General features: G+C 35.0%; 5 protein-coding genes across 6 annotated transcripts; 3 read left to right on the top strand and 2 right to left on the bottom strand.

Moving 5' to 3' along the window:
• The first annotated feature begins 108 nt into the window (after positions 1–108).
• Positions 109–6,685, top strand: LOC144839702 (GPI-specific phospholipase A2-like PGAP3). Its single transcript, XM_078695167.1, has 8 exons — positions 109–210; positions 1,911–2,201; positions 2,665–2,817; positions 3,335–3,397; positions 3,746–3,807; positions 4,114–4,262; positions 4,977–5,181; positions 6,182–6,685. Exons 2-8 carry the CDS (start codon positions 1,911–1,913, stop codon positions 6,243–6,245), a joined length of 987 nt encoding a protein of 328 aa, XP_078551293.1. The 5' UTR covers positions 109–210; the 3' UTR covers positions 6,246–6,685.
• Positions 6,648–10,277, bottom strand: LOC144839701 (cilia- and flagella- associated protein 210-like). Its single transcript, XM_078695166.1, has 6 exons — positions 10,077–10,277; positions 9,607–9,812; positions 8,956–9,129; positions 8,503–8,708; positions 7,890–8,186; positions 6,648–7,498 (listed from the first exon to the last, which is right to left on the bottom strand). Exons 1-6 carry the CDS (start codon positions 10,129–10,131, stop codon positions 6,781–6,783), a joined length of 1,656 nt encoding a protein of 551 aa, XP_078551292.1. The 5' UTR covers positions 10,132–10,277; the 3' UTR covers positions 6,648–6,780.
• A 175-nt stretch (positions 10,278–10,452) lies between these two features.
• Positions 10,453–15,804, top strand: LOC144839560 (tRNA (cytosine(72)-C(5))-methyltransferase NSUN6-like). Of its 2 annotated transcripts, none has more exons than XM_078694980.1 (10): positions 10,453–10,549; positions 10,935–11,065; positions 11,285–11,440; positions 11,799–11,997; positions 12,548–12,698; positions 12,869–13,029; positions 13,912–14,094; positions 14,373–14,527; positions 14,881–15,006; positions 15,345–15,804. In XM_078694980.1, exons 2-10 carry the CDS (start codon positions 11,009–11,011, stop codon positions 15,507–15,509), a joined length of 1,353 nt encoding a protein of 450 aa, XP_078551106.1. In that variant the 5' UTR covers positions 10,453–10,549; positions 10,935–11,008; the 3' UTR covers positions 15,510–15,804. The 2 variants fall into 2 exon arrangements, with proteins under 2 accessions (XP_078551106.1, XP_078551107.1); XM_078694981.1 differs by having other exon boundaries at positions 10,510–10,572.
• Positions 15,798–21,149, bottom strand: LOC144839271 (uncharacterized). The gene is made up of 10 exons (XM_078694587.1): positions 21,060–21,149; positions 20,457–20,680; positions 19,819–19,890; positions 19,442–19,522; positions 19,243–19,326; positions 18,738–18,904; positions 16,773–18,114; positions 16,375–16,682; positions 16,085–16,267; positions 15,798–15,946 (listed from the first exon to the last, which is right to left on the bottom strand). The coding sequence occupies exons 2-10, from the start codon at positions 20,660–20,662 to the stop codon at positions 15,930–15,932; spliced, it is 2,460 nt and encodes an 819-aa protein (XP_078550713.1). The 5' UTR covers positions 20,663–20,680; positions 21,060–21,149; the 3' UTR covers positions 15,798–15,929.
• Positions 21,150–21,547: 398 nt separating this feature from the next.
• LOC144839644 (acyl-CoA-binding protein-like) lies at positions 21,548–24,353 on the top strand. The gene is made up of 4 exons (XM_078695094.1): positions 21,548–21,682; positions 22,192–22,309; positions 23,103–23,165; positions 23,510–24,353. The coding sequence occupies exons 1-4, from the start codon at positions 21,677–21,679 to the stop codon at positions 23,578–23,580; spliced, it is 258 nt and encodes an 85-aa protein (XP_078551220.1). The 5' UTR covers positions 21,548–21,676; the 3' UTR covers positions 23,581–24,353.
• The last annotated feature ends 284 nt before the right edge of the window (positions 24,354–24,637 follow it).

Genomic DNA, 24,637 nt, shown 5'->3' with positions numbered 1-24,637 from the left:
TGACAATATCGAAGGTTATAAAAATACTGTATTTTCTATATTTTACACCGTTACACAACAATCATATTAAAGAAATTGAGGGCGCTCTTCAAAACGTGTGTAAAAAAAAGAAAAACAAACACAACATTTACGGCGTAACAACAACATACAACGAATCGCTCCTCCCCCAGGCGCGCCTACTAGGCTAGCCTAAGCCTAGAATTTATAAGGGTGAGATGAAAAATATATATTATTAGATAGTGAATAATAGAAATAATCGCCCGTAGTTTTAAGCCAGGCATACGGGCGTCCTATAATAGGCCTACCTCTCTTGACCGATTTATGCTAGGCCTAGGCTACTACTACTCTCGGCTACTCTCTAGCTAGGCATGGATGGGGCCAGGCGGTGTCTGATCATTTCGGCCGCCAGTCATTTCGGCCGCCGGTTATGGAATTGCCAAATTCATGAAGCGCCAAAAAGGACAAAATATGTATTGTTCATTTCGGCCGCTAGAATTATAATTATTGTTGAATATGTATGACACACCATGTGTGTTAAAATACATTTTTTTTCTCAATTTATTTTACAGGAAGTATGTGTGCTTTTGAAAATAAAGTGGTTTGGGGGTTTTCGTTTTATTTTGAAAAATTGTCGGAAATTAATTTAGATATTTTATAAATTATTTACCAGTATTACTACTTCATTATTTATATCGATAACAACTTAGGACATTCTTTCTGTGCGCCCTATCATTGTCAATCTAATCTTTTTATATGATACGATGCGTACCCTCACTCTCAAACAAATACCGGTAACCTTTATTACGTTTGGGATACATGTAAACTCAAGTGCTTAAAAAAATGTTCAGCCGCCTAATATATTATGATGATGCGCACGACAATGACAAAGAAAAATCACCTCAGATATATACGGTTATCGTTAGCGGCGGTTTCAAGGATCATTTGTGTGTAGGCCCCTACTAAGGTATTAAAACCAAGGCACTAAATGTTTAATGAGCCTTGTAGGCCTAACACTCATCCTAGGGCATTTTGCTTTGAAATTATAAATGAAACTTCCCTTATATCGCAAAGCTATCATTTATTTAATAAGGAGGTGATGCTGAAGTTTTTTTATATGCCAGCCAAAAACACTTTTATTCGTATGGTTTATATTGATTACATTCATAAAGAAACACATTTTTACAAAGCACACACATCTTTGGGACCTGTAAAATAAAAAAAATAAAAATTTAATCAATATTCATTTTGATCAAAATATTCAAATGGTAGAATAATATAAATCTATAAAAACGGCAAAAAAACTGTATTTAGCCCATTGCACAACTGATCTCTGGTTTAAATGGCCATAGTTCTCTGTGGCGTTCCATATACTTGGTAAAGTTATTTTTTTCACTGTAATAATGTACAGTTATGATCATGCCATATTTTGTCCTTTTTGGAGTTTCATGAATTTGGTCGTTCCATAACTGGTGGCCGAAAAAAGATTGGCGGCCAAAATGCACTGTGACCCCTAGGGCCAGGCCCCTATGTTTCTTTCAAATTAGGCCTCGGCTTAGCACGCACTAGGGCTAGGCTTAGGAGAGGCAGGTAATGTCAGGAGTCTCCTGAGGAGAGACTACACTATCTATAGAACTAGGGCTGGGCCTAGATTTAGAAAGTAGGATTTATAAGTACCTCGCCTCTGTTCTATATAGGCCCACTTACAGTTTTGATAAAAGAGTTCTTAACTACTTTTTGATTGGTTGACATTGTTTATACTGTATTTTGTATACTTTGTGTATTTCAAAAAATAATAAAAGAAGAAAAAAAACCGTTACAGAACGTTACACCCACATTGTTAATGTTAGTTGTTACTGTATTCCTTTGCCTTCAATTTGTAATCTCCATTCCTTCCAATTGATTACATATAGATGATGTACTATGCTGCAACTGGACTAATTACAATTTTCCTATTTTCTGCAATAAAATCTGGTGGTTGTTCTAAGGGCGACCAACATCCAGTGTATCGTAAATGCTTACGTTATTGCATTAAGGAGAACTGCAGCATGCAGGTAGATGTAGACAAGTTTGAAGCAAGCAGGGCCTGGTACCTCAACGCTCTACAGTGGCACTGCAAGGATGAATGCGGATATGATTGTATGTGGATAGCAGTTGAATATTACGATCACAATAAAATGCCTTGTCCTCAGTTTCACGGCAAGGTATGCTTTTATCTGTATTCTTCTATTATATAGTAATATTATGTTGTGTGTTTTTACTTTATCATCTATTAATTTCAGCTTCATTCTATCTCGTTATCACATCCTATCATTCATCAGTTTTGCAAGCGATTTTTTTCAAATTTTGGGATTTGCAAAGGGCATTTGGGATGCACAAAGTAGTGCTATGGGGGATTTGTAAAAAAGGGTGGGTGTGAGGTAGAATTCAATTTAATATTTAAAGATTTATTAAAAGAAAATATGTATTATTTGTGGAAAACTAATAGACAAGAAACAAACAATCAAGTAAAACAAAATACAAAATGATGAACAACCTTTGGTTTGTCTTTACAGCCATTTAAGAAAAAGATCAACTCCGGGGATCAACTGTGTATCTTTCTAGGTAAATATTACTGTATAGGAAATAGCACTGTTTCTTAAAGGACTTATTTGATTTTTCTTTTAGTGGCCTTTTCAGCGAATATTCGGAATCCAAGAACTAGCGTCCGTTGTCTTCTCAATATGCCATGCTGCATTGCATCTCTATTTCTGGTGGCAATTCAGATTAAAAGTTCCATCTGCAGCACCAATGTATAGTACATGGCAGATATATTCTATGGTGAGTACAGTAGAACGTCTATTAAGGGGACACCTTTGGGACCAACAAAAGTGTCCTCGTAATGATGTCTTATGAATTTGGGTTTGCCATAGTGATACTTCCTCATGGTCGTTTCACCTGAAAGTGTCCCGTTATTAAGGGTATCCCCTGAATAGGGGTATCCCCTAAATAAGGGTATCTTCTGAATAGAGGTATTCCCTGAATAAGGGTATCTGGGTATCTTCTGAATAGAGGTATTCCCTGAATAAGGGTATCTGGCCCTGAATAAGGGGTTCCACTGTATGCATACATTGCTCTGGTTCACTCACTCAGCCTGGGCCTAGTTCAGACAGATGTATGTACAATCAAGATACTTGATTTTTTCAAATAACTATACCAACAGACTATGCGTTTTCAGGAAAATCGATATGCTGAATTATTAGATAACATGCTCTCTGTAGCTCTCTGCATTTTGCACCAAGTGTTTGCTCATTTTCTGAGTGTTTATTTTATTATTTTATTTTTGCTCTGTCTATAGATTAGTATGAATGCCTGGATTTGGTCTACAGTTTTTCACACTAGAGATTTAATTTGGACAGAGGTGAGAGTTCTATTCAGAAATTTAGCCAAAATAAAACATCTTAAATCTAGTTTATTAGTGGGAAAATTATTTGACCATTTAAACTAACTACATCATTTATTTTTACTAATAAATCAAATTTGTTCATCTTATGATAAAAAAAAAACTGGAATGCCATATACTTATAGACTACTTACAAGCAAATGTTGTTTTTAATTATGTACAGTACTAAAACTGTAAAACCAGACTGTTTATCCCAGAGTGATTTTGGAATTGAACCTACACCTCTGGTATCAAAAGCAGGTCACCAAGCCTCAGGGCCACTTATTGACCTCTCCCTCATCTTGTCCATGAACTTCTTATTTTCAGAGAATGGATTATTTCGGTGCAACATCATTAGTGCTAGCTAGTCTATTAACCCACTGTATACGGTCAGTATATAGTTTTTAATTATTTTAATATTCACTTAGCTTGACATAAGTAAACATTCCATTGACATAAGTATGATTGTTTGATATGGCCACTGAAACTGGCCCAGAAATTCTCAAAATTATTTTTTTCCTGACAAAAAAAAAGTGTAATGTGCCCAAATATGGTAGTGATATTCCCAAATATGGTAGTGATATGACATCATCATGTCCATATATGGGCACATCACATTTTTTCATAAAGTTTGATAGTGTAGACAGCTTTATGTTGATTTGGTCACATTTACTTTCTGTTTTTTATAATTATAGTGTTCTTGGTTGGTATGGTGGTATTCTTCACTCTAAAATCACATGTTTGTGTATCGTTGTCATGACTACATTGTTTTCTGCACATGTGTACTATCTTTCGTTTGTAAAGTTTGATTATGGTTACAATATGAAAGTAAATGTTGCTGTGGGTAAGTTAAATGTTTTTTTATTTTAACATTACCAACCATAGATTGTTATAAAGTTTATTTAAAGATGTATTGTCCCCCAAAAACATGAAAAATGAAGATTAATTAAATCAGACTTTGAATATTGTTATATGTTAATTGTTATTTTGTAGTTTTAATAAAGTTAATCACTTCCATAGAAAAAAAAATGATAAAAAAAAAAAGTTTTTTTTAAATTAAACCAAAAATCCATTGGCTGGCAGCCAATTTGACCATTTTTTGCTTTAAATAACATTTTTTCAGGTAAATACATTTTATTTCAATCCAATCTTTGGTCAATGGTGGATAACTATTATGTTACATTAAAATGGAATATTCAACAACAATTTTTTTAAGAATTATTTTTTTTAAGTCTAATTTTTACAGTCAGAACAATAAATAATAAAACCATGTACATGTATCCCTGCTGTATATATCCAAACATGTGCATCTTCCTTTCACAATTTTTTTAGGGAAAGTTAAATTTGGTAAGGGCAAGTAAAATATATGCCAAACTTGCCCTGCTGATCACTAAAAAAAACCCAATATGGGTCCCAAAGTTCACACAAAGATCTCTGTCAATGTTGAAAAGGAAATATTTGATTTAAAGTACTGTAAATTGGTTAAGATTTTGTACACGCTTCAGAATGAGAGTGTTGCTGGAACTAGTATAAAAGTATATATTTATTATTTTTAAAGGTGCTATAAATACTATATGGATTGTGCTGTGGAGTATAAAAAACATGTCACACCAGCCTTATGTATGGAAGGCCATGGTGACCGTAATTGGCACCAGTTTATTATTACTTCTTGAACTTGGTGACTTTGCTCCAATTGGTTGGATTTTCGATGCGCATTCCATATGGCATGGTGCCACAATACCGTTAGTGGTCTTTTGGTATAGGTAAGCATTTTCAGTATTATAGATGGGCTGTGCATAATATATAGACAGACAATACAAATAAACAGGACAAATAGACAGTAAAGACAGACAAATAGATAGATAGAGCACATTCTGTACAGTACATACAGACAGTACATAATAGACAGTATAGACAGGCAGTAAAAATAGACAGTACATATAGACAAACAGTACACATACTGTACAGTGTAGACAAACAGTACATATAGACAGACGCTATAATTATGCAGACAGTGCATATAGACATCCAGAAAAACTTTTTCAGGACAGTAGACAAGAAGATGGTAATTTAACAGACTATCAGTTGTTTTTGTCCCGTTTTTTAGAGAGTTGACTGAAGAAATGAGAAAATCCTGATTCGTTTGAGCTTCTTCCAAAGCTCTGTCTATACCAAAGAACTTATAACACAAGAATCTCCTGTTCGTCCGAAGCGCGTAACAATTTCGAAAGGCATTGTGGGATAGAATAGAGCTAATGGGTGGCGCCATTGTGAGCCATGGAGTAGGGCGCCCGCATCAAATTAGAAAGTCAAAATCATAGAGGGGATCTGCTAATACTCTAGGGGGATAGAGTAATTGACTGAGGAGTAGGGCGCCCGCATCAAATTACAAAGTAAAAATCATAGAGGGGATCTGCTAATACTCTAGGGGGATAGAGTAATTGACTTTCTAGTTTGGAGGGGGCGCTGCTCCATGCTGTGAAATGGTGTCGCCCAGTTTGACCTTTTAACCCTGTACTTCCGATACTGTGTTTTTAATGCAAATTGAAGAACAGGAGATTCTTGTGTTATAAGTTCTTTGTCTATACTATCAAACTCTATGTGACAAAAAATGTGATGTCATGCCCATATATGGACATGATGTCATATCACTACAATATTTGGGCATATCGCACTATTTTTGTCAAGCTAGTTTGATAGTGTAGACAGAGTTTAAAGATCTTCAAATATTCCTCACCTCTTTATTTCTTTTCTTTTTTTTAGTTACATCATAGATGACTGCCTTTACATGTATGAGTGTATGATGAAGTTCAAGAAAACTGTGTAATACTTAATCAAAACGTTAACTGAAATTGTTTTAATTATTATGGATATTGAGAGTGTGCAATTGAAGATTATAAATATTGACAGTTCGGGAAAGTTTACAGGGCTTATTTTATTTAGTTTATGGGCTCAGTTGATTAAGTTAGCAGTCAGTGGAACGTTTAGAGGGGCTCTGTGAACACTCAGATGTCCATGTCATCATGAAACTTGTATTTGAAGACCACAGTGGCACAGGTTCATCATTTCTCTTTAGCATCAGCATTACTACAAAAATACTTACGAATATTCATTTTAATAAGAAAACTTTTAAGATCAAATATAATTTTTTTTATATTTATTTATAACGATTTTTAAATATGTACAGTTTTTTATGTTAATAATAACAGATGATTATATTACAATAAAAGACATTAAAATGGCTTTAATTGCCATTTGGAAGAATTACCAACTGGATAAATTTTGTGGTTTGAAGATAAAATATACAATAATCGATAAGCAACAATAATATAATCAATAATCAATGTTTTTAGAATTATCTATTACCAGACGAATCCTAATCGTTTCCGCGTGTTGGATGGATTACCAACATGGAGTGATTTCATTTCCTCTGTGCTTCCTCTCTGGTAATGAGGCAGCTCAACAGCACTCTTATCTTGGACAAGGTAGCTAGGCCTAATTCCCCCTTTGCCTTCAAAGACAGGGCCTAAACCTCCACCATGGCCTTCACGAGCTGCTTTAACCAATGGGTAAACATTTCGGCCTCCATTCTTGCAATGATCAATAACCTTCGTGGCATATTCTTGAAACTGTTCCTCTTCCACACCCAATAGTTCAATATTCTTCTGATCCATAGCAAGCTGTTCCATTTTAATGTCCTTCTCTTTAGTTTGACGCTCTTCAATCTGTTGCACATGCGCCTTCTGTAATTCCGTCATTCCTTCCTTTCGCTTTTCTTCCTTCTCAACTTGCTTAGCAAAGAACAACGCATCTGCCTCTTCTTTAAGTCTCAGCGCCTCTAACTCTTTCTTGCGTTCAGCACGCTGTTCATCTTGCCTACGTTTCATATGCTCAGTTCGATGTTTTGACGTTTCTGCAAGCATTTCTGTAAATGCTTTCTCCTTCTCTTGAGTTTCGTTCTTAATCTTGTCTTCTCTTTCTGCAACGGCACGTGCAATGCGGTCATCTTCATCATCCTTAGCCTGTTTTAGCTGGGTATCTAACTTGGTCACCATAGAAGATAAATGATCCTGTTTTTTCCTAAAAGATAATAGTTTTTATAATTAGTCAGATTCAACCTACCACTTCTTTTTCAATTCCTTAATCATGCATAATACACACATTATTCAAAAAGCGCCGCCAAAGAGGAGTCCGATATTTCAATTACTTTTTTTGTTCTGCACTTATTAAAGTAAGGTACTATATGCACATTCATCTTAACATAATCTTCATTACATTTTGACCACTCCCCACCCCTCCACCTTTGACAGCTACAAAATGAAACTACTTTTTGATATCCATGTTTGACAGCCTGTTAATATTATATGTTAGTATTCCCCAGTTAAAAAAAATACTTGATCCGCCACTGCCCATCACTCTCTCAAAATTCCTGGCGGCACCCAGTACACCTAAAACATTGTGAGATACTTACTGCCAGAGCTCCTGTTCTCTTTCTTTTCTGAGGCTTGTCATCTTTTTCTTTGCTTTTGCAAAGATTCTTATTTCTTCTTCCTCTTCTTCTTCCTTCTGCTTTTCAGCCGCTCTTATCAAATCCCTGTCGCTCACTGTCTGCATGTGAGAATGCATCAGGTCTAATTTCTCCGCACGTTGTATTTCCTCGATTCTCGCTTTCTCCGCATTATAAACTTCCAGTTGATGTTTCAGTTGCATGCCTTCATGCATGTCTTGATTTTTAGCGATTTGGAGTGCTTTAAGATGTTCTTGAATCCTTAAAATAAAATCAAACAATTAAAACTGTTATTTTCTAGAATCATGTCACATGCTCTAATAATGCAATTCAATTTGATTAGATTTTAATCTTGGTAGTACCCACTAAAATACAACACAATGAGCACGTTCAGGCTGGGATGATGACCTACCCACCAAAGTTATTAGCAATAATGCACCCTATGACGTATGTCCAACACTAGTAATTTGATAAATCACAAGTGACATTTCAGCTGATGATCTGTCACTTGTGATTGGTCAAATTACTTGCATCGTGTGTACACCATTGTCTCCCAACAAATCAAATGTAAACTTACTGTCTCTTTTGGAAGTCTGAAATGTCTTTACGTTCTTTAAGCGCTTTCATTGCCTTTGTGTGATCTTCCAGGATGCCTGACTCTAAGTCTTTTTGATATTTTTGCAGCAGATTTTTGTCTTTTCCTTTAAATTGTTCGTCCCTTCTTTTCTTCAGCTCTATCTGGGCTTCTCGTTCCTTTAATACTTCCGTCAGTAATAATGCTCCCTGAAAGAAGAAATTCCAAGTATTAATTGTTAATAATATAACTAATTTTCTGCAGATTTTCTGCAGATTCATTACAGTATTCAGTAAACAGATTGAAATTGATAGAAGCAAGTTAACAGAAAAGCTTCTGTAATCACACCACATGTGATTTAGAATTAAATAAAGATAACTGCTCAAATGATCATGATCATCCTTTAATGGTATTCGTATGGCTTTCTTCCCATTTTGGGATGCACATCAAACTTACATGAAATCCTTTCACTCTGTCAGTTTGATAGTATTGTAATGTTTTGGCTTTTTCTATTGCTTCCTTTCGTTTCTCTGCCTGGAACTTTGCTTCTTCTATGTCTATTTGTACTCGTTCTTCCTCCTCTTTCTCTTCTCGAATCTTTCTTGCTTCAAGCTTTTTCAATCTTTGCCCCTATTACAAAATATATCAACTATTATTCACTACGAAAAAAAAGAGTACTGTATTTTATAATCCTGGGCCTAGGCCCTAGTACATAAAAAACTGTGATGGAAATATTTCAGAAAAATTGCTATTTGTTATGCATGCTAATTGAAGTATGAAGCCCATAAAAGGACATATCATGTAAATAAAATGTTATGATTCCCCATTAAAGAATATTAACAAAATTGTTCTTGTTTTGCAAGCTCAGTACCAAGACCTAACATTAAATCTTGGTTCTCAATTCTAGGACTCAACTCAAGTAAGTAAGCACAACAAATGACTTCACCAATCACAAGCGATAGTTCAAAAGGTCCATCGCATCATGATTGGTCAAATTACTTGTGTGGCGCGGTTACGTTCTTGCATTGCATTTAAAGTGAGACCCCAAAATCAAAAGCGATAAATAATTTTCACAATGTTTATTTGATTGGTTTGTTAACTGCTTACAGCAATGGTATTGCTCCAGTTCTTCACCATTTCGGTGGATCTTTCATGGAGGTCTTCTCTTTCCAACTTTAGATTCTTGAGCCTCTCAGCTTCTTTTGATGTTCTTGACAACTGTGTTTGGATTCTTCCCCACTCATCTTTTGACAACACTGTAATATTATTGCGTCTGCTTACACCCTGATCCTCATCATCTTGAACAGGAGATCCTAAAAAAATATAAAGTGATTTTAATATTAATTATTATATTATTTATAAAAAGTTGACCAATCCTAGACCTGGCCTTAGTAGACAGGCTAGCTTAGTCCTAGCAAGCATCCATATTGTGGGTTTTAAGTAAAGTAGGCCTACTAGGCCTATTTACACTTACAGCACCTCTGACAAATTCATCTTATTCTTTTAGGTAGGCCTAGCCTAGGCTAAATTTAACGCAAATTTATTGTCAATGTCGAATGACTTTTTCAGTGACTTACTTCTTGATTTTCCAGATCGTCTTCCAAATTTAACTTTATCACCTGAAACTTCCATATCTTCTCATAGAAAAGCTATAATAACCTGTATATAATTTCCTTCAATAATATGAGCGTCCTATATCTCGCTAGGCCTCTCTCATTGATTTCCTACCCTCTCTGTTCTGATCCAATCCGCCTTCGATATGGATCTCCGTGTGCGTCAATTGCACACACATTGATCTTTTTTTTGTTATGTTGTTGGCAACAAAGTGCTTAGCAACAATGTCTATGACGTTTTTGAGCGTGCACCGCGCCTGCGCCACCACATGATTTCTCCTGGAGAGGGCGCTAAACTCGAAACAGTTTGTCATGTTTTGCACGCATGAATGCACATACCACATGTCGGTGGTCGGTAGAAATTTATTTTACAAAGATCGTTGTCTAGCTAGAGACCTACCTGTAATATACGTTTTAACCAGGTCAATAATTAGTAGGTAATAAAGAATAAAATAATAAGGTTAGCCACTAGACGTTAATAGTACAGTAGTATAGTTTTTGGCATCATCGTCGGGTCGGCCTAGCCGGGCGTTGGGTCGTGACCGACGAGCCGAGCGAGAGGGTGTAGTAGTAGGCCTTGGCTATTGTTGATAGGCCTAGCTAGCTAGATGGAGTCAAAGTCTTTCGGTAGCGAAATTAACCTTTGCCCACCCTATTAGTATTAATGTTATTTATTTGCTAAAATCAGTATTGACTATATTCGTCTATATTTATATAAAAAATAATAATGGTAAATTTATACTAGGTAGGCCTATTATTGTTGTATTATAATTATTTACTACTTTCTAGGCTAACTAAGTAATTAAGAGTACTTTTTTACAGACGTTAAATGCTGTGGTACATGGTGGTGTGGAACCAAACAATTTTCACCCATCATTTTTAATGAGAATTAAAAGATGCTTTTTACACCAGAAGTGATGCAACATCTTGAGAACGATTTCTGCAATGAAGAGGTGAAAATAATCTCTGGATATTTTGGTCATATCATAAGTTAAACCCTGGTTCATACATACAAAGAAATGGAACAAATTGTTACATGGATAGTTTGTCACAGTGTAATGTAATATTTTAATAACGCTGTGAAAACAACTCACCAGAAAGATATTGATAGTTTTAATTGTCATTGTGTTATTTACAAAAATAAGAAATGTTTTCTTTTTCTATTATTGTAGGTCAAAAAGCATTATAAAGAAACAGGTTGCCAGAAAAGATTTAAAAAGTTGCTCTCAAATTTAAAAATCCCTCCTTCTGTGACTGTAGTTCGTGTAAATACCCTTAAGTACTCAATTTTAGAAGTTAAAGAATTATTACAAGATGTCTTGAAGAAGGTTAGTCTGTTGTTATCAAACAGAATTTGTAGTTTATGGTAAAGCAAATTGTTTTCACTAAATACAATAAGGAACTATCGATTTGCAACAATTGTTATCTGGACCTTAAAACCACCATTTGAGGAAGCATATCCCTGTCCTATGAATTTAACATGGCATACCGTAACCTCTAGTACCTAGATATCGAGGAAAACGGAAGCTCCCTAATAAAAATATACTCCCTAAAAATCAGAAACTATCCCAAATTCAGAATTTTCTTTCAAAGTTCAAATGGTTCCATTCAATTGAATTTAATTTACACTTGAGGATTATGATTAGAATTGTAACCCATTTTGTTGTTGTTTTTTTTTATCTTTAGCAATATGAGCAAAAGAGCTACCCAGCACCTGACATCTTAGAACATCCTCTTATACCAGATGTTCTTCTTATACCAAGTAGCTGTGGGCATGCAGACTTGACACCAGCAAAGAAAGAAGTCGTTGTAGACTTGATCTGTGCGACGGCCATTATGCGAGGAGCAGACATCTTTGCTGCTGGTGTCATGGGTGCTGATTCAAGTAAGCTTGATTTTTTTTTGTAGGGAAGCCTCTTGTAAATTGCAATGAAGTGTGTATGCAACAACGAGGTTGTGTTTATACACAAGGAAGAAGTGTGCACATGTGTTTAGGGAGTAGTGTTTAGTAGGAGTATGTAAGTCTCTTTTCAAAATTGTGTGCATATTCAGGTGTGCTGTTTGTATATAGTGTGTAGAAATTTAAGTATTCTGTAAATGTCACACCTCGAGTATGATAATGTGTTAGGTGAGTGATTGCACTCCAACACCTCAAATGACATGCTGCTGTGCTATTCCTGCCACTAGCATTTCATGACAAAGGTTCAGAGAATGTTTTGCGTAGATCGTATCTCCTCTAAACCGCTAGACCAATAATCCCACTGTCAGTGTTAAGAATTTTCTATTCAGCTACATCAGGATAGCAAATTTTTGTCAAATGCCATGTTCTCCTACGTCACAATTGGGTTGCAGTTAGGTCATCACAAATTCACTAACTAGATGGTTCCCCATCCATTGGACGGGTGACCACTAACTAATACTACTTATTTTTATAGGCATCCAAAAAGGTGATGTAGTTTCAGTCCATGCAGACCTGGATGACAAATGTCGACGTGGAGCAACAAAGCCATACCAAGGAGGAAAGGTTTTTATCGGTAACGGAATAGCAGTCATGAGTCGGGCTGACGTGTTTGTTGAGGCCAAAAGGTCTGTATGAGAGAAATGTGTCTACAATTGTTCACAAATTTTACTTATTGTTCAATCTTACAAATTTAAATCCCAGAACTAAAAAAAAAAAGTTATAAATTCCAAGGATATTTTTCGCAATAATAACTAGTTTATTTTTTAAACATTTATTTGAAAAAACCTATTTATAGTGGTGTTGCGGTGCAGATGTCCGAGGGTATTTATGACTCACCTTCACTGAACAATGTTTTACCAAATCACATGTTTCTTCAAAACCTACCATCAATAGTTGTTAGCCATGTTTTAAATCCTCAACCAGGGGACACGGTCCTTGACATGTGTGCAGCTCCAGGTGAGAGTGTCATTTTGTTTTGATGGATAAAAGGAATATAAAGTCATGCAGTCATCAGCTACACCTAGCTTAGCTCATTTTAGAGGCTACCCTGGTATATACAGTACAAGCTGTTTATTGGCTCCCTGGATGTTTTAAAAAGAACACCAAAATGCATGCAGTCAATCAGCAGCTACATGCTTTTAAAATATTATAAATAGACCGGTGAAGTTATTTTAGTAGGGTATCGCGTTATATCACGGACGTGGTTAAGATGCAGGCGGATTTGAACCTTTGCAATTGGATTTATATCTTGGTGGCCTACCCTGAGATAATTGTAAAACGTTATTGTTAATATTTGATTAGTGAAAACGTTATTACTTGGCATTAATTAGGCCTACAGCTGCATCAAGGCCGGTTTCATTCAATACACATTCAGTGTTTTAGCACTGAAAGGAATAGAGTACGTTGAAGGAAATATTAACTTATTATAAGGTAAGATTATTTAATATCATTAGCTACAATCACAAAGAAATACCGTAGGTTGTGTGTATGGACAGACGAAGCGGAACTGCTGAACAAAGAGATATCTTATGTATTGTATAACTGTTACATTTTACAATACATTTGTGGGTTGTTATTTTTAAGACACCTAGCTTAGCTCCTTTTAAAGGCTACCCTGGGAGTATATGTATACAAGCTGTTTCTTGGCTCCCTGGATGTTTTAGAACGAACACCAACATTCATGCAGTCCAGAAGCTACATATTTTTAGGACACCTAGCTTAGCTCCTTTTAGAGGGGTCCCTGGATGTGTTAAAAAGACCCCAGGATTCATTGCAATTAAAGAAGACAAGATATGATTTATAAAGTTTCAAATTTCTCAATAATTTCTTTTATTTTAGGTGGCAAGACTGTTCATATTGCTACCTTAATGAAAGATGAGGGGGTACTCTTCGCACTAGAGAAATCATCACGTAAAATTAGCAAGATAACAGATAATGTAAACAGATTTGGCTTGAAATGTGTCAAGACATTTGCATTTGACAGCACAAAAGCCTGCAATGCAGAACCTGATGTGACTGTTGGTCAGTAATGCCTGGTTCGCACACTATAGACACAACACAAGGATGTAACGCAATGTAAGTGAGTTGACCAATCACAAGCGATGGATCATATGAACTGTCGCTTGTCATTGGTCAACACGCTTGCATTGCGTTTACGTCCATCAGTTGCGTTCTAGTGAGAACCAAGCTTAAGCTTCTTAAAAGATAGTACAGTCTAATTAAATAATTTATTTTCAAATTGTACAATACTAACTATCAATAGTAAACAATAATAACATTACTATTTTGTATATTATTAGCCTTTGATAAGCCTCCGTTTGCTGCGGCATCGTTTGATCGCATTCTTCTAGACACCCCATGCAGTGCTTTGGGACAACGGCCAATTCTTCACAGCAAGTTCACACTTCCAGAGCTCAAATCTTATCCATCGTATCAACGTAAACTTTTTGCTATGGTAAGTGATAGATTAGTAAATTGTAAGAGATAAAATTCCCAGTAAATTATCCTTTGTACACATGTGCAGAAGAGAAATCTTGCATCCACAAAGCAGACAAACTGCGCATCACCACCTATCATAATTGTAATAAACGTGCACAACGCAGTCAAATAAGTATTATACAAAAACTATGCAAATGGATATAAGCTCTGTCTTAAAAAAATGTGCCCAAATATGGTAGTGATATGCCCAAATATGGTAGTGATATATCGTGTCCAGGGCACATCACATTTTGTCACATAAATTTTGATAGTGTAGATAGTGCTTTACATTTTTGGCGAAAACCTCCTAATAAGTTATTGTCTTTACAGGCTGAGAAACTTTTAAAGAGCAACGGTGTATTAGTGTATAGCACATGTACATTGACCCTTGCTGAAAACGAAGGCTTAGTTGAATGGGCTTTGAAGACCTTTTCTAACCTAACTTTGGAAAATCAGGTTAGTAATTATTGGTATTAAAATAATACTAATAGTAATATTTTTCATATGTTAGGCTGATAATGTTTTTCTCACTGCTTGATGGATTCATATCAATTGTATTCATATCCATTCGTTCATACCATTATAATGATAACGTTTGTTTCTTCTTGTTGGTTGTAAATATATTGCGATTCTAAGTTTATTGGAATTGTCTGTACTGTCTATATATGGCTTGTTGGTATGAAATGTTTGACCAGAATCATTGTATATAATAACTATTTCTATTGTAACAACCCACTTATTGCTATTATTATAATAACTATACCACTGGGATATTGTTTTTATTTCCACTTTAGACACCATCAATATTTGGGCCTGGAATGCGTGGAACTTCCTTGGATTATTCGCAACTTGAAAAGTTACAACGTTGCAATCCAGCAGACATTCCTGAGGAATTTCCACACAGGAATTCGGACAATGATACAATAGGATTTTTCATTGCCAAGTTTATAAAAAGGTGATGTTACTTCAATGCATTTAATAGTGTATTTATATTTTGTATGCAGTCACCAAAACATACAGTTACCATCTTCATTCGGTCTCAATCAAATAAAAAACTTTAGCATGTAAAATGTAAATAAATTAAATAATGTAATGTACAGAAATTGTTTACAAAAAGCTAAAAAGAAGATGAATAAAACAAGAAGTATTTTGAAAGGAAACGTTTTTATTTAATTTCTTTCAATTAGTGTTTTTGTTAAACTATAAATTTTATATATTAATTTTGTGATAGATACAGATGTAAAATATGTTAAACTATAAATTTTATATATTCATTTTGTGATAGATACAGATGTAAAATAAAGTATTCAGAACAAATTTGATAATTTTAAAGATTTTAAGAAGTTGTCTGCTTTTGAGATGAGTTTATGGTATTTGCTTTATTCTTCATTGGCTCCTGAAATGAAATAAAATGACAGTATATTAATATTAATAGAATGTAATTCTCCAGTTTCCTACTTGCTTTCTATTGTTTAAGTATAAATAAAATAATGATATAAAATAAATATAAATAAAAAAAAATTATAATTTATACCTTCTGGTTGCTCATTGAGAGCGTCCAACACTCGTTGCTTTACTGCAGGATTCTCGATGTTAGCTAACAGGTCAGAGTGATGTCGTAGGTGGCGTAAAAGTAAACCAAGGTCGTATGGATCGTTGATGTCAACCGGGAGGTCAATCTTGCTTGCTGAGAGTAATTGCTTCATCTCATCAAACACTATTTAAAAAATTAAATTTCGATTATGATTTGAAATACCTATCCTAAAAGTATGATTTACCATTTTCATACGGATAAAAATTAGATTAAAAACCAAAGAAGCTTACTTTCTTTACTGATGATTACTTGCTCTTCTTCTGGTATGGAAGCCTCAATTTTATTTGCTGCAGTATCTTCATTAATATCAGAAATCTGATCCTTTTCTGAAATTTCTGCAGAGACCAGTGCTTCAGCTTCATTTCCTGATTCTGTCTCACCTATCTTATCAACATCTAAGTCAGTTGGTGACTCGAATAAAGAAGATTCAACAATTGAAGGAGTTTCTATTAGATCGTTTTCTTGTGGTAATTCCAAATCTACTTTTTCTACATTGTCTTGTTCTTCTGCGGTTTCCTCTGATGTCTTTGCATTTTCTTCCACAACTTTTGTTTCTGTTTCCTCAACATTACTTGTCGTTTCTTCTGGTAATACCATTTCTGTCTGGCCACCGTTTTCTGCTTCTTCTGTTACAGCTGTTTTAATTTCATTGTTATTTTCCGGTAGTGGCTCACCCTCCTCTATGTTCTTGGTTTGTTCTGTTACTATCTTTTTGGCCTTCTTTGATTTTTTACCTTTTCTATTTCTTTTCCTCTGCTTTTTATTCCTTTTTTTATTTTTGTTCCTTTTCTTATTTTTGTTCCTTTTCTTATTTTTGTTCTTCCGTCTATTTTTTTTCTTTCTCGATGGCTTTACATTTTCTTCCACAACTTTTGTTTCTGTTTCTTCAACATTACTTGTCGTTTCTTCTGGTAATACCATTTCTGTCTGGCCACCGTTTTCTGCTTCTTCTGTTACAGCTGTTTTAATTTCATTGTTATTTTCCGGTAGTGGCTCACCCTCCTCTATGTTCTTGGTTTGTTCTGTTACTATCTTTTTGGCCTTCTTTGATTTTTTACCTTTTCTATTTCTTTTCCTCTGCTTTTTATTCCTTTTCTTATTTTTGTTCCTTTTCTTATTTTTGTTCCTTTTCTTATTTTTGTTCCTTTTCTTATTTTTGTTCTTCCGTCTATTTTTTTTCTTTCTTGATGTCTTTGCATTTTCTTCCACAACTTTTGTTTCTGTTTCTTCAACATTACTTGTCGTTTCTTCTGGTACTACCATTTCTGTCTGGCCACCGTTTTCTGCTTCTTCTGTTACAGCTGTTTTAATTTCATTGTTGTTTTCCGGTAGTGGCTTACTCTCCTCTATGTTCTTGGTTTGTTCTGTTACTATCTTTTTGGCTTTCTTTGATTTTTTACCTTTTCTATTTCTTTTCCTCTGCTTTTTATTCCTTTTCTTATTTTTGTTCTTCCGTCTATTTTTTTTCTTTCTTGATGGCTTTACATTTTTTTCCACAACTTTTGTTTCTGTTTCTTCAACATTACTTGTCTTTTCTTCTGGTAGTACCATTTCTGTCTGTCCAGCTGTTTTAATTTCATTGTTCTCTTCCAGTAGTGGCTTTTGTTCGGTTACTATCCCCTTCTTTGCCTTTTTCCGTCTTCCTTGTCGTTTTCCTTTCTTATTTCGTTTTCCTTTCCTATTTCGTTTTCCTTTCTTATTTCGTTTTCCTTTCTTATTTCGTTTTCCTTTCCTATTTCGTTTTCCTTTCCTTGCTTCTCTCTTCTGAATTGCTGATTTTAATTCATTATTTCGATTATCAAGCTCAGAATCTAAGTCATCTAAGGCAACATCTCGTTTTTGTCGACGATCTAAATTTGTAATTATGAGTTCAATAGTAGAAGTATTGTCCTCCTTGTTGCTTTTGGATGTATCATCAGCTTCTGAGGCAGAGTATGACAGATTATTTTCATCAACTTTTTGGTGTGATTCTAGAAAAAAGCAGGTTAGATTACTTGAGATTAAAACAGAATTTCACTGCCCCAAGTCTATATATTGTGTTTCTTTTATTACTATTATTCCATTCGATTTTGTCTGTAAACTCTAATACCCTTTCAAAAAGTAACAACTTGTAACCAGATTTGCATAGTGTGAAGACAATTTTAGAAACAACACTGACGAGAGGCCTGTTTTTTCGTTCCGCGTGCAACCGGGTAATTAACCAATCGTAGTACTAATCAAATACCGCTCAACTATGCTTTCTCCCAAACTTTTTCACGGTTCATGAAAACGTGTATTAAATCGGACGATCAAAGCTGGTTACTTTATTTATGCAGATGTGAAATCGGTATAAGCTATATTATTATTAATGTATAAAACGCCAAGTGCGCCAAAATATATTAACCAATATTAAGTCGAATCGCCGTCTAAAACATAAACTTGGTGTGATGGCATTATTGTATTTCAAGAACTGATTTTATTAGTTATTACTACATCAATTAATTACAGATATGTAAATGTTGCCATTTTGGTTTGTTAGAAAAAATATAATTTACAGTACCGTACTTGATTGATGACTATAGTGGGCAAAATAATAATAATATGAATTCCTTACCACATATTTGCTTAAGTTCTATGTAACTATGTCGAAGCAATTCATGGTGGTTGCTAGCACACTTCACAACTTGCATGACTTTGAATGGACTGCTGAAAACGTTTGTCAACTTCGAGAAGAATTCTAGAGAGGCACAGGCACAGTACATTGCTTCAGTATCGAGGTAGCTGAAAAAAAGATTGTAAATGTTAGTTTGGTGCTGATGCGTGTAACTTGGTATACACTTGCTCTTGTATTTTAACAAATGATGTACTATGTTCTGAGTTTTGCAAAAGTTGTGTTTCTTTAAGATCAAGTATTACAAGATTGTTGTTTGACTCGATTCAACGTATTTGATCGACTGGTCACGTCACTCGCATAAGCCTATTTTACACTACGCGAGTTTGTTCGCGCGAATCGAAAGCGTCAGCTTATACGCATGCGTTACAGCTCGCATCGAGGAGCTACAGCAGAACTTCTGATTATCTGCTAAAAACGGCCCAAATCGGGATATGTTTCAACTTACACGTATTTAAGTTGCGGGTAAATTGTCAACAGTTTCTCAAGTGTATCATCCGTACCATAGTTTAAATAATCGTCTTTTACTGTCCTGTTAAAAAGAAAATTTAAATGTTTACAACACTACATGAATTTAATATTGCCATGGCCATCATTTTCATTGACATTTGAATTAATTTAATTCGTAATAAAGTAGCCCAACTCACATGGATCGAAGATTATCCAGGGACGTTAGAGACGTTGATTCGGGTAAGTTGGATTGGTTGGTTTTTTCAATTTGATTGATGCTGAAAGAAACAATATAAACGGGTAGTGAAGTGACAACATTTATCATAATGTTATAAGGTTAGCCTCAGTGCAATGTCTTAATTAAGAACAGCGTATTTAAGTCGTGGCGTATGTTTTGGTTATTTTCTTGACACACTCCAGAATGTGTTTTTTCCCCTTTTTATTTGGCTTAGTGATGTGGATAGTTACCCCTAGTTGACTGTGTTGGTGACAATGTCAGAATGTTTCTCTATCTTTACGACATAAATACGATAATGATTCTACAGTAGCATTTTTTAAATAGTTTATTTCTTACATAAGATGTTTAACGTGGTCAGCATTCTTTAAGTAATCTCCTATCTGCACTATAGATAGACCGTTCAGTTCTCTGCAAAACAAAACAAACAGTTTATGTTAATTATTCAATGATAATACAATAAATGCTCAGTTCTTATTAAGAACCGGTTTGCCCAGTACACCATAAAGTAAATCGATGATTTTAGTCTGTTTTCTATCATTTGGAGAGCTTTCCATAGGCCTGTTCATGGTGTACGATTGTTGCCTCCGAAATCACGACAAGTACAATGGTAACCCGTCGTAGTAGTCGTGTTAATAGAGACTTACTATTTTGCTTGATATTTAAAAAGATTTGTTTGCTGCATTAATTATGCAGTAAGTTTGCAAAGCAAAATATGCTATAACGAAAGACCACAAATCTTTAGTAGGCCTACTATATACCTGACAAATGGTTCCCACTTCTTGTGGACGTAACAAAAGAAGGGTGTAAGCGCGCGCAACAAGTTGGCCAATCACGACGTGACATCCGAACTCTTGTCGTGTGTGATTGGTCGTTGCATCCAAGTGGGAATCAAGCTTTGTTCTGTCTAATTTACTATTAAGGTCATGTACGATAAGTAAGTGTGATCAGTACTAGGGCTATAGGCCTATACTTACAAAGTGTTTATTTGTTCAGAGATCGGCCTACCCTCCTTGTAGATACTTTTGCACACTGCATGGTCTTCAGTAAAACATACACAACTCTCCGGACAAACTCTGGCTGTGATGTTCTTGCCATTTTCATTGATGGGTAGTGTGACATGACTTGCACAGAGTGCAACCAGGAGTAGCAAGAAAAGGGGTAGTATTCTGCTTTTGTACATCCAGTTATATATAATTGCCTACAATTATTTAAAATTTAGTTTAAAGATAAAGTAAAGATTCGAGTAACATATTTAACATTCTTAAGAATGTAGGCATACTAGCCTAGGCATAGGCCTAGGCCTAGTGGTACTAAAATTTAATAAGAATAGACTAGGCCTAGGCTGATTTTAGTTCACCCTCTAGGCCTAGCCTAGGCTAGGCATCCTTGCTAGGCTATAGGCATAGGCCTACTGATACTGTAGGACTAGGGCCTAGGTCCTATAGGCCTTTCCTTAATTTGACTTAAATTATTTCAAATTTGATAAATTAATTGACTTAATATGATACCTAGCCCTATTATTAGGCCTAGGCCTAGGTATAGGCCTAGCGTAAAACTCTATGTACTTAAAAACTTACGCTTGTTATTTTCTTTTATTTGGGTTGCTTGATTCTAGCCTTCCCCTACTGTATAAAGTAAAAGGCAAGTAGCATTATTTTTTCAAAATAATTTCGAAAAGAAGATTTTTACAACGCAAAAGCGCATTCTGTTCTGTGCGTTCAAGTTTCGCGCGCTTCGAAGAAGACGCCGATCATCCGGCCATTCAGATTGGCGACGCGCAGTTTACTCAAAAAAAGATGTATAGCGCCGCTCCATCGTCACTCGGTACGCGACACGTGCTACACACTGGCTTTCCAACTGCATGTATCATGAGGAGAAAGCTACCTCCGTTTCTTGTTTGTGAAATTGGACAATGAAACTACAATAGTGGCTTTTTTTATAGATAGACGCCACTCTTTATCGTTTCATGATGATTTATTCTATTTTGTGCGACATCAATCATCACACTTTAGCCACTCCTATCAACCTATGACCCTGGCGCACCTTTACGCGTCACGTCCCTGGATAAGCATTCAAGCATATCGCCACACACAAAAAGTATCTTTTGTTGTCCTTTTTTTGTGGTGAGCTTGTGTGAAAAGACACGTTTCTTTCGTTTTGCAACGGTGTTAAAGTTTATCCTTAAGATTTAAAAATGTCTGTAAGTAAGCAATTCAGCAAGTGTTTTACGTATAAACGTGTGTCTTAGTATAAGAGTAGGACAGTCTAATGAATAGTAAGGAGACTACTCTACCCTTCTTTAATTTAGAATAGGCCTAGCTAGGCTAGGCCCAGACTTGCTAGAGTAGGCGCGGTAAGTGTGCATGATGATGCCGACCGGATGGACTGGACTGGCTTCGGAGCACACACTGATGATCCACTGGCTGATTAAAGTTTGTTAGCCTATGCCTAGTATATTATTGTTTATTAGTAGTAATTGCATTATTTTTAAAGTAGGCCTAGTTAGTTACTAGTAAGTGGCTGTTTTAGATGATATGAATTAATATGACTTCTAACCTCTAGCCCTTAAAAATTAAAATAAAATGTTGCAATAAGTTTTAATAGTAAAATTAATATTTTTTAATACTTTTATTTTTTGTTGTTTATTCCATACAATACAATTACATCAAAACATGCACAGTAATGATATCATAATTTTATTTGCATTAGGAAGCATTTGTGAAAGCGGCTGAAGAAGTTAAGCAACTAAAGCAATCCCCAACAGATCAGGAAAAGCTAGCGATATACGCCCTGTACAAACAAGCAACAGTTGGTGACACAAACACTAGTAAGTCCAGCCCTTCTTTACGGATCTATGTATGTGTATTTAGATAAATATTGGAGATTGAGAACAGTCTTTATTTGTACAACATTTAGGTTGCTTTGAACCATAATGTTATCAATCAAAATGAACTTCATAATCAATCATAAGTGAAGGAACAAATATTTGTCAAGCCTACATAAGCTTGTTGTTTGTATAACTTGACATGACCCTACTAGTACTACTAATCTGGTAAGTCTTACTCTCGTCGTGCTAACAGAATAATATTCATGGACTATTGCACTGTGCTCTAAACTGAAGGCCAAAGGCCATAATCATCTATTTTCTAGACGCCATGCACTAATGAATTTATTGGCTTTTTTTGTTTGTTTGCCATCATCAATAATTTGCTGTTAATTAACCTTGTATTGACTTGTATCAATACAGCTTGTACTGTATTCATTATTATCTTTTGTTAATTTTGGTTGATTGTGAGTTCGGTAATGGCAATGAGCGCTTACTGGCTAAACCCAGAGTTTATGAGACCCTGAGCAGTGAAAACCAGGCATTAAAATATGTTGAAAAGGATAAAATTGCCTGAGGCCACTTAGGGTTCCTAAACCTGCGTTACGCCACTGTTGATTGCATTATTGTTAAAGGATTGCACTAAAGTAAAGTGAGGTTTACCATGTTTATGGTACACCATGTGTTTCCAAAGAGGAGAAAGTATTTAAGTTGGTAATGTCATTTTGGTTGAGTAGTGCAAGGCAAGTAAAGTTACTTAAATACCCATTTATTATGGCTTTTTTTTTCATTGTAGCTCGCCCTGGAATGATAGACTTTACAGGAAAAGCCAAGTGGGATGCATGGAATGCACTCAAAGGTATTTTTTGGGTTTTGGTGTATGTAGGATATGTTGGGTGGGAAGAGACCACCTTTATGAGATATTCTTTATGAGTATTATTATCAGACCTTTGTGACCTATGTGACCTTTATTGGTCACTTGACTTATTTTATTGCTAATGTAACTATGCAGTTTTTGATATGGGTGTAATGGATAATAAAATGATCAGTTTTGTATTCCTTATCTAATGACACCATGGAGGACCTTTTTAAAATTTTGGCATGCATATTGAAGACATGGTGATGTATATATCCCTGGCCTTTCTCCTTAGTTAAAAATCTAGCGTGTTTTGGAACTAGTTTTTGTAAAACTTTTTTTTACAGGAAAGTCAAAGGAAGAGGCTGAAACAGAATATATACAAAAAGTTGAAGAATTGAAGACAAAGTATAACTAAAACAAATGTGTTTGGCAATCTATTGAAAATATTGTATGGTACCTAAATGTTGTGTGATTAGATGAAGTAAGGGTCCCCAAAAAAACTGTTATATGCCAATGATTTCTATCGCTCACAGTGAGGCGTTGTGGTAAAAAGTCAGTTAATCTAAATTTCCTCTATGAAAAAGTTTATTTTTAGACTTTTTACTTTAGCACCCACTCTAGGGTATGTTCAGACCGATGGAACGGAGTTATTGTTTCGTATCATTAATCGAATTCACATTTTAATTAGAGTCAATTATTTATAATTGATTAATTTATGATTTTGTTACAAATTTAACCGATATAATTGGTATTCGGATATCAACAATGGTTACATAATGACTTTTGTATCCTTGTGTTGAGTTTTCGTATTGAGGTTGGGTTAGTGTTGCAGCAGGTGGATTCCATATTGTGGTACTAAACCATAGCTCTGTAGTAGATGTGAATGGTTCCTATAGAACGTGTCCATAACCACCGAAACAGTAAAGGCCTTGTTTTATCTTAATCCCTTGGTGGAATCATTTGGTGGATTTAATATTTTAAAAATAATTATGATATACTGTAATTTTTTCGCACTGAATGATAATATGAGGATGTGCATATTATAATTAATATTGGAGTACTGTTAGTGTGTTGATTTGTTTTATATCTGTGATACAGAAATAAATGTATTCAATGTTCAGCTTAACTTTGAACGGTTTAAATATGTTTATTGTAAATGCATAATAAACATTGGATCATTGACTGAAATCTTGTATCAATTTGTGAGTACTTTTGGTCATTATTTAAACAGAAGTTCTTCCAATCAATATATTATTATATTATCTTGTGCGCAATTTGAATGTTTTGCGCAATTATATAATGTCTAATATATTTATTTTAGTTTTCCGAGACCTCGGCATTTTAAAATGCATGATTTAATGTCAATTGTTGTACTCCAGTATCTGTAAGACGTTTTCCATATTTAAAGATGTATTGTCCCCCAAAAACATGAAAAATGAAGATTAATTAAATCAGACTTTGAATAGGTTATT

This window comes from Antedon bifida, chromosome 4 (assembly GCF_963402885.1).
Source record: "Antedon bifida chromosome 4, ecAntBifi1.1, whole genome shotgun sequence".
Taxonomy (NCBI): domain Eukaryota; kingdom Metazoa; phylum Echinodermata; class Crinoidea; order Comatulida; family Antedonidae; genus Antedon; species Antedon bifida.
Note: the sequence above shows the minus strand (reverse complement) of the source record. Positions and strands in the feature narration are given on the sequence as shown.

Excerpts from the sequence above, each read along its gene's own strand:
- LOC144839644 (XM_078695094.1), top strand. Across the intron at positions 22,310-23,102 it reads AGTTGGTGACACAAACACTA|CTCGCCCTGGAATGATAGAC; the intron begins GTAAGTCCAGCC and ends TTTTCATTGTAG. Across the intron at positions 23,166-23,509 it reads TGCATGGAATGCACTCAAAG|GAAAGTCAAAGGAAGAGGCT; the intron begins GTATTTTTTGGG and ends TTTTTTTTACAG.
- LOC144839702 (XM_078695167.1), top strand. The coding sequence starts at position 1,911 with ATGATGTACTATGCTGCAACTGGACTAATTACAATTTTCCTATTTTCT. Across the intron at positions 2,202-2,664 it reads GTCCTCAGTTTCACGGCAAG|TGGCCTTTTCAGCGAATATT; the intron begins GTATGCTTTTAT and ends TTTTTCTTTTAG. Across the intron at positions 5,182-6,181 it reads TTAGTGGTCTTTTGGTATAG|TTACATCATAGATGACTGCC; the intron begins GTAAGCATTTTC and ends TCTTTTTTTTAG.
- LOC144839701 (XM_078695166.1), bottom strand. The coding sequence starts at position 10,131 with ATGGAAGTTTCAGGTGATAAAGTTAAATTTGGAAGACGATCTGGAAAA. Across the intron at positions 9,130-9,606 it reads ACTGGAGCAATACCATTGCT|GGGCAAAGATTGAAAAAGCT; the intron begins GTAAGCAGTTAA and ends ATTTTGTAATAG. Across the intron at positions 8,709-8,955 it reads ACAGAGTGAAAGGATTTCAT|GGAGCATTATTACTGACGGA; the intron begins GTAAGTTTGATG and ends TTCTTCTTTCAG.
- LOC144839271 (XM_078694587.1), bottom strand. The coding sequence starts at position 20,662 with ATGTACAAAAGCAGAATACTACCCCTTTTCTTGCTACTCCTGGTTGCA. Across the intron at positions 18,115-18,737 it reads AGAACTTAAGCAAATATGTG|AATCACACCAAAAAGTTGAT; the intron begins GTAAGGAATTCA and ends GCTTTTTTCTAG. Across the intron at positions 16,268-16,374 it reads AGTAATCATCAGTAAAGAAA|TGTTTGATGAGATGAAGCAA; the intron begins GTAAGCTTCTTT and ends TTTTTTAAATAG.
- LOC144839560 (XM_078694980.1), top strand. The coding sequence starts at position 11,009 with ATGCTTTTTACACCAGAAGTGATGCAACATCTTGAGAACGATTTCTGC. Across the intron at positions 12,699-12,868 it reads GTGTTTGTTGAGGCCAAAAG|TGGTGTTGCGGTGCAGATGT; the intron begins GTCTGTATGAGA and ends ACCTATTTATAG. Across the intron at positions 14,528-14,880 it reads AACGTAAACTTTTTGCTATG|GCTGAGAAACTTTTAAAGAG; the intron begins GTAAGTGATAGA and ends TTGTCTTTACAG.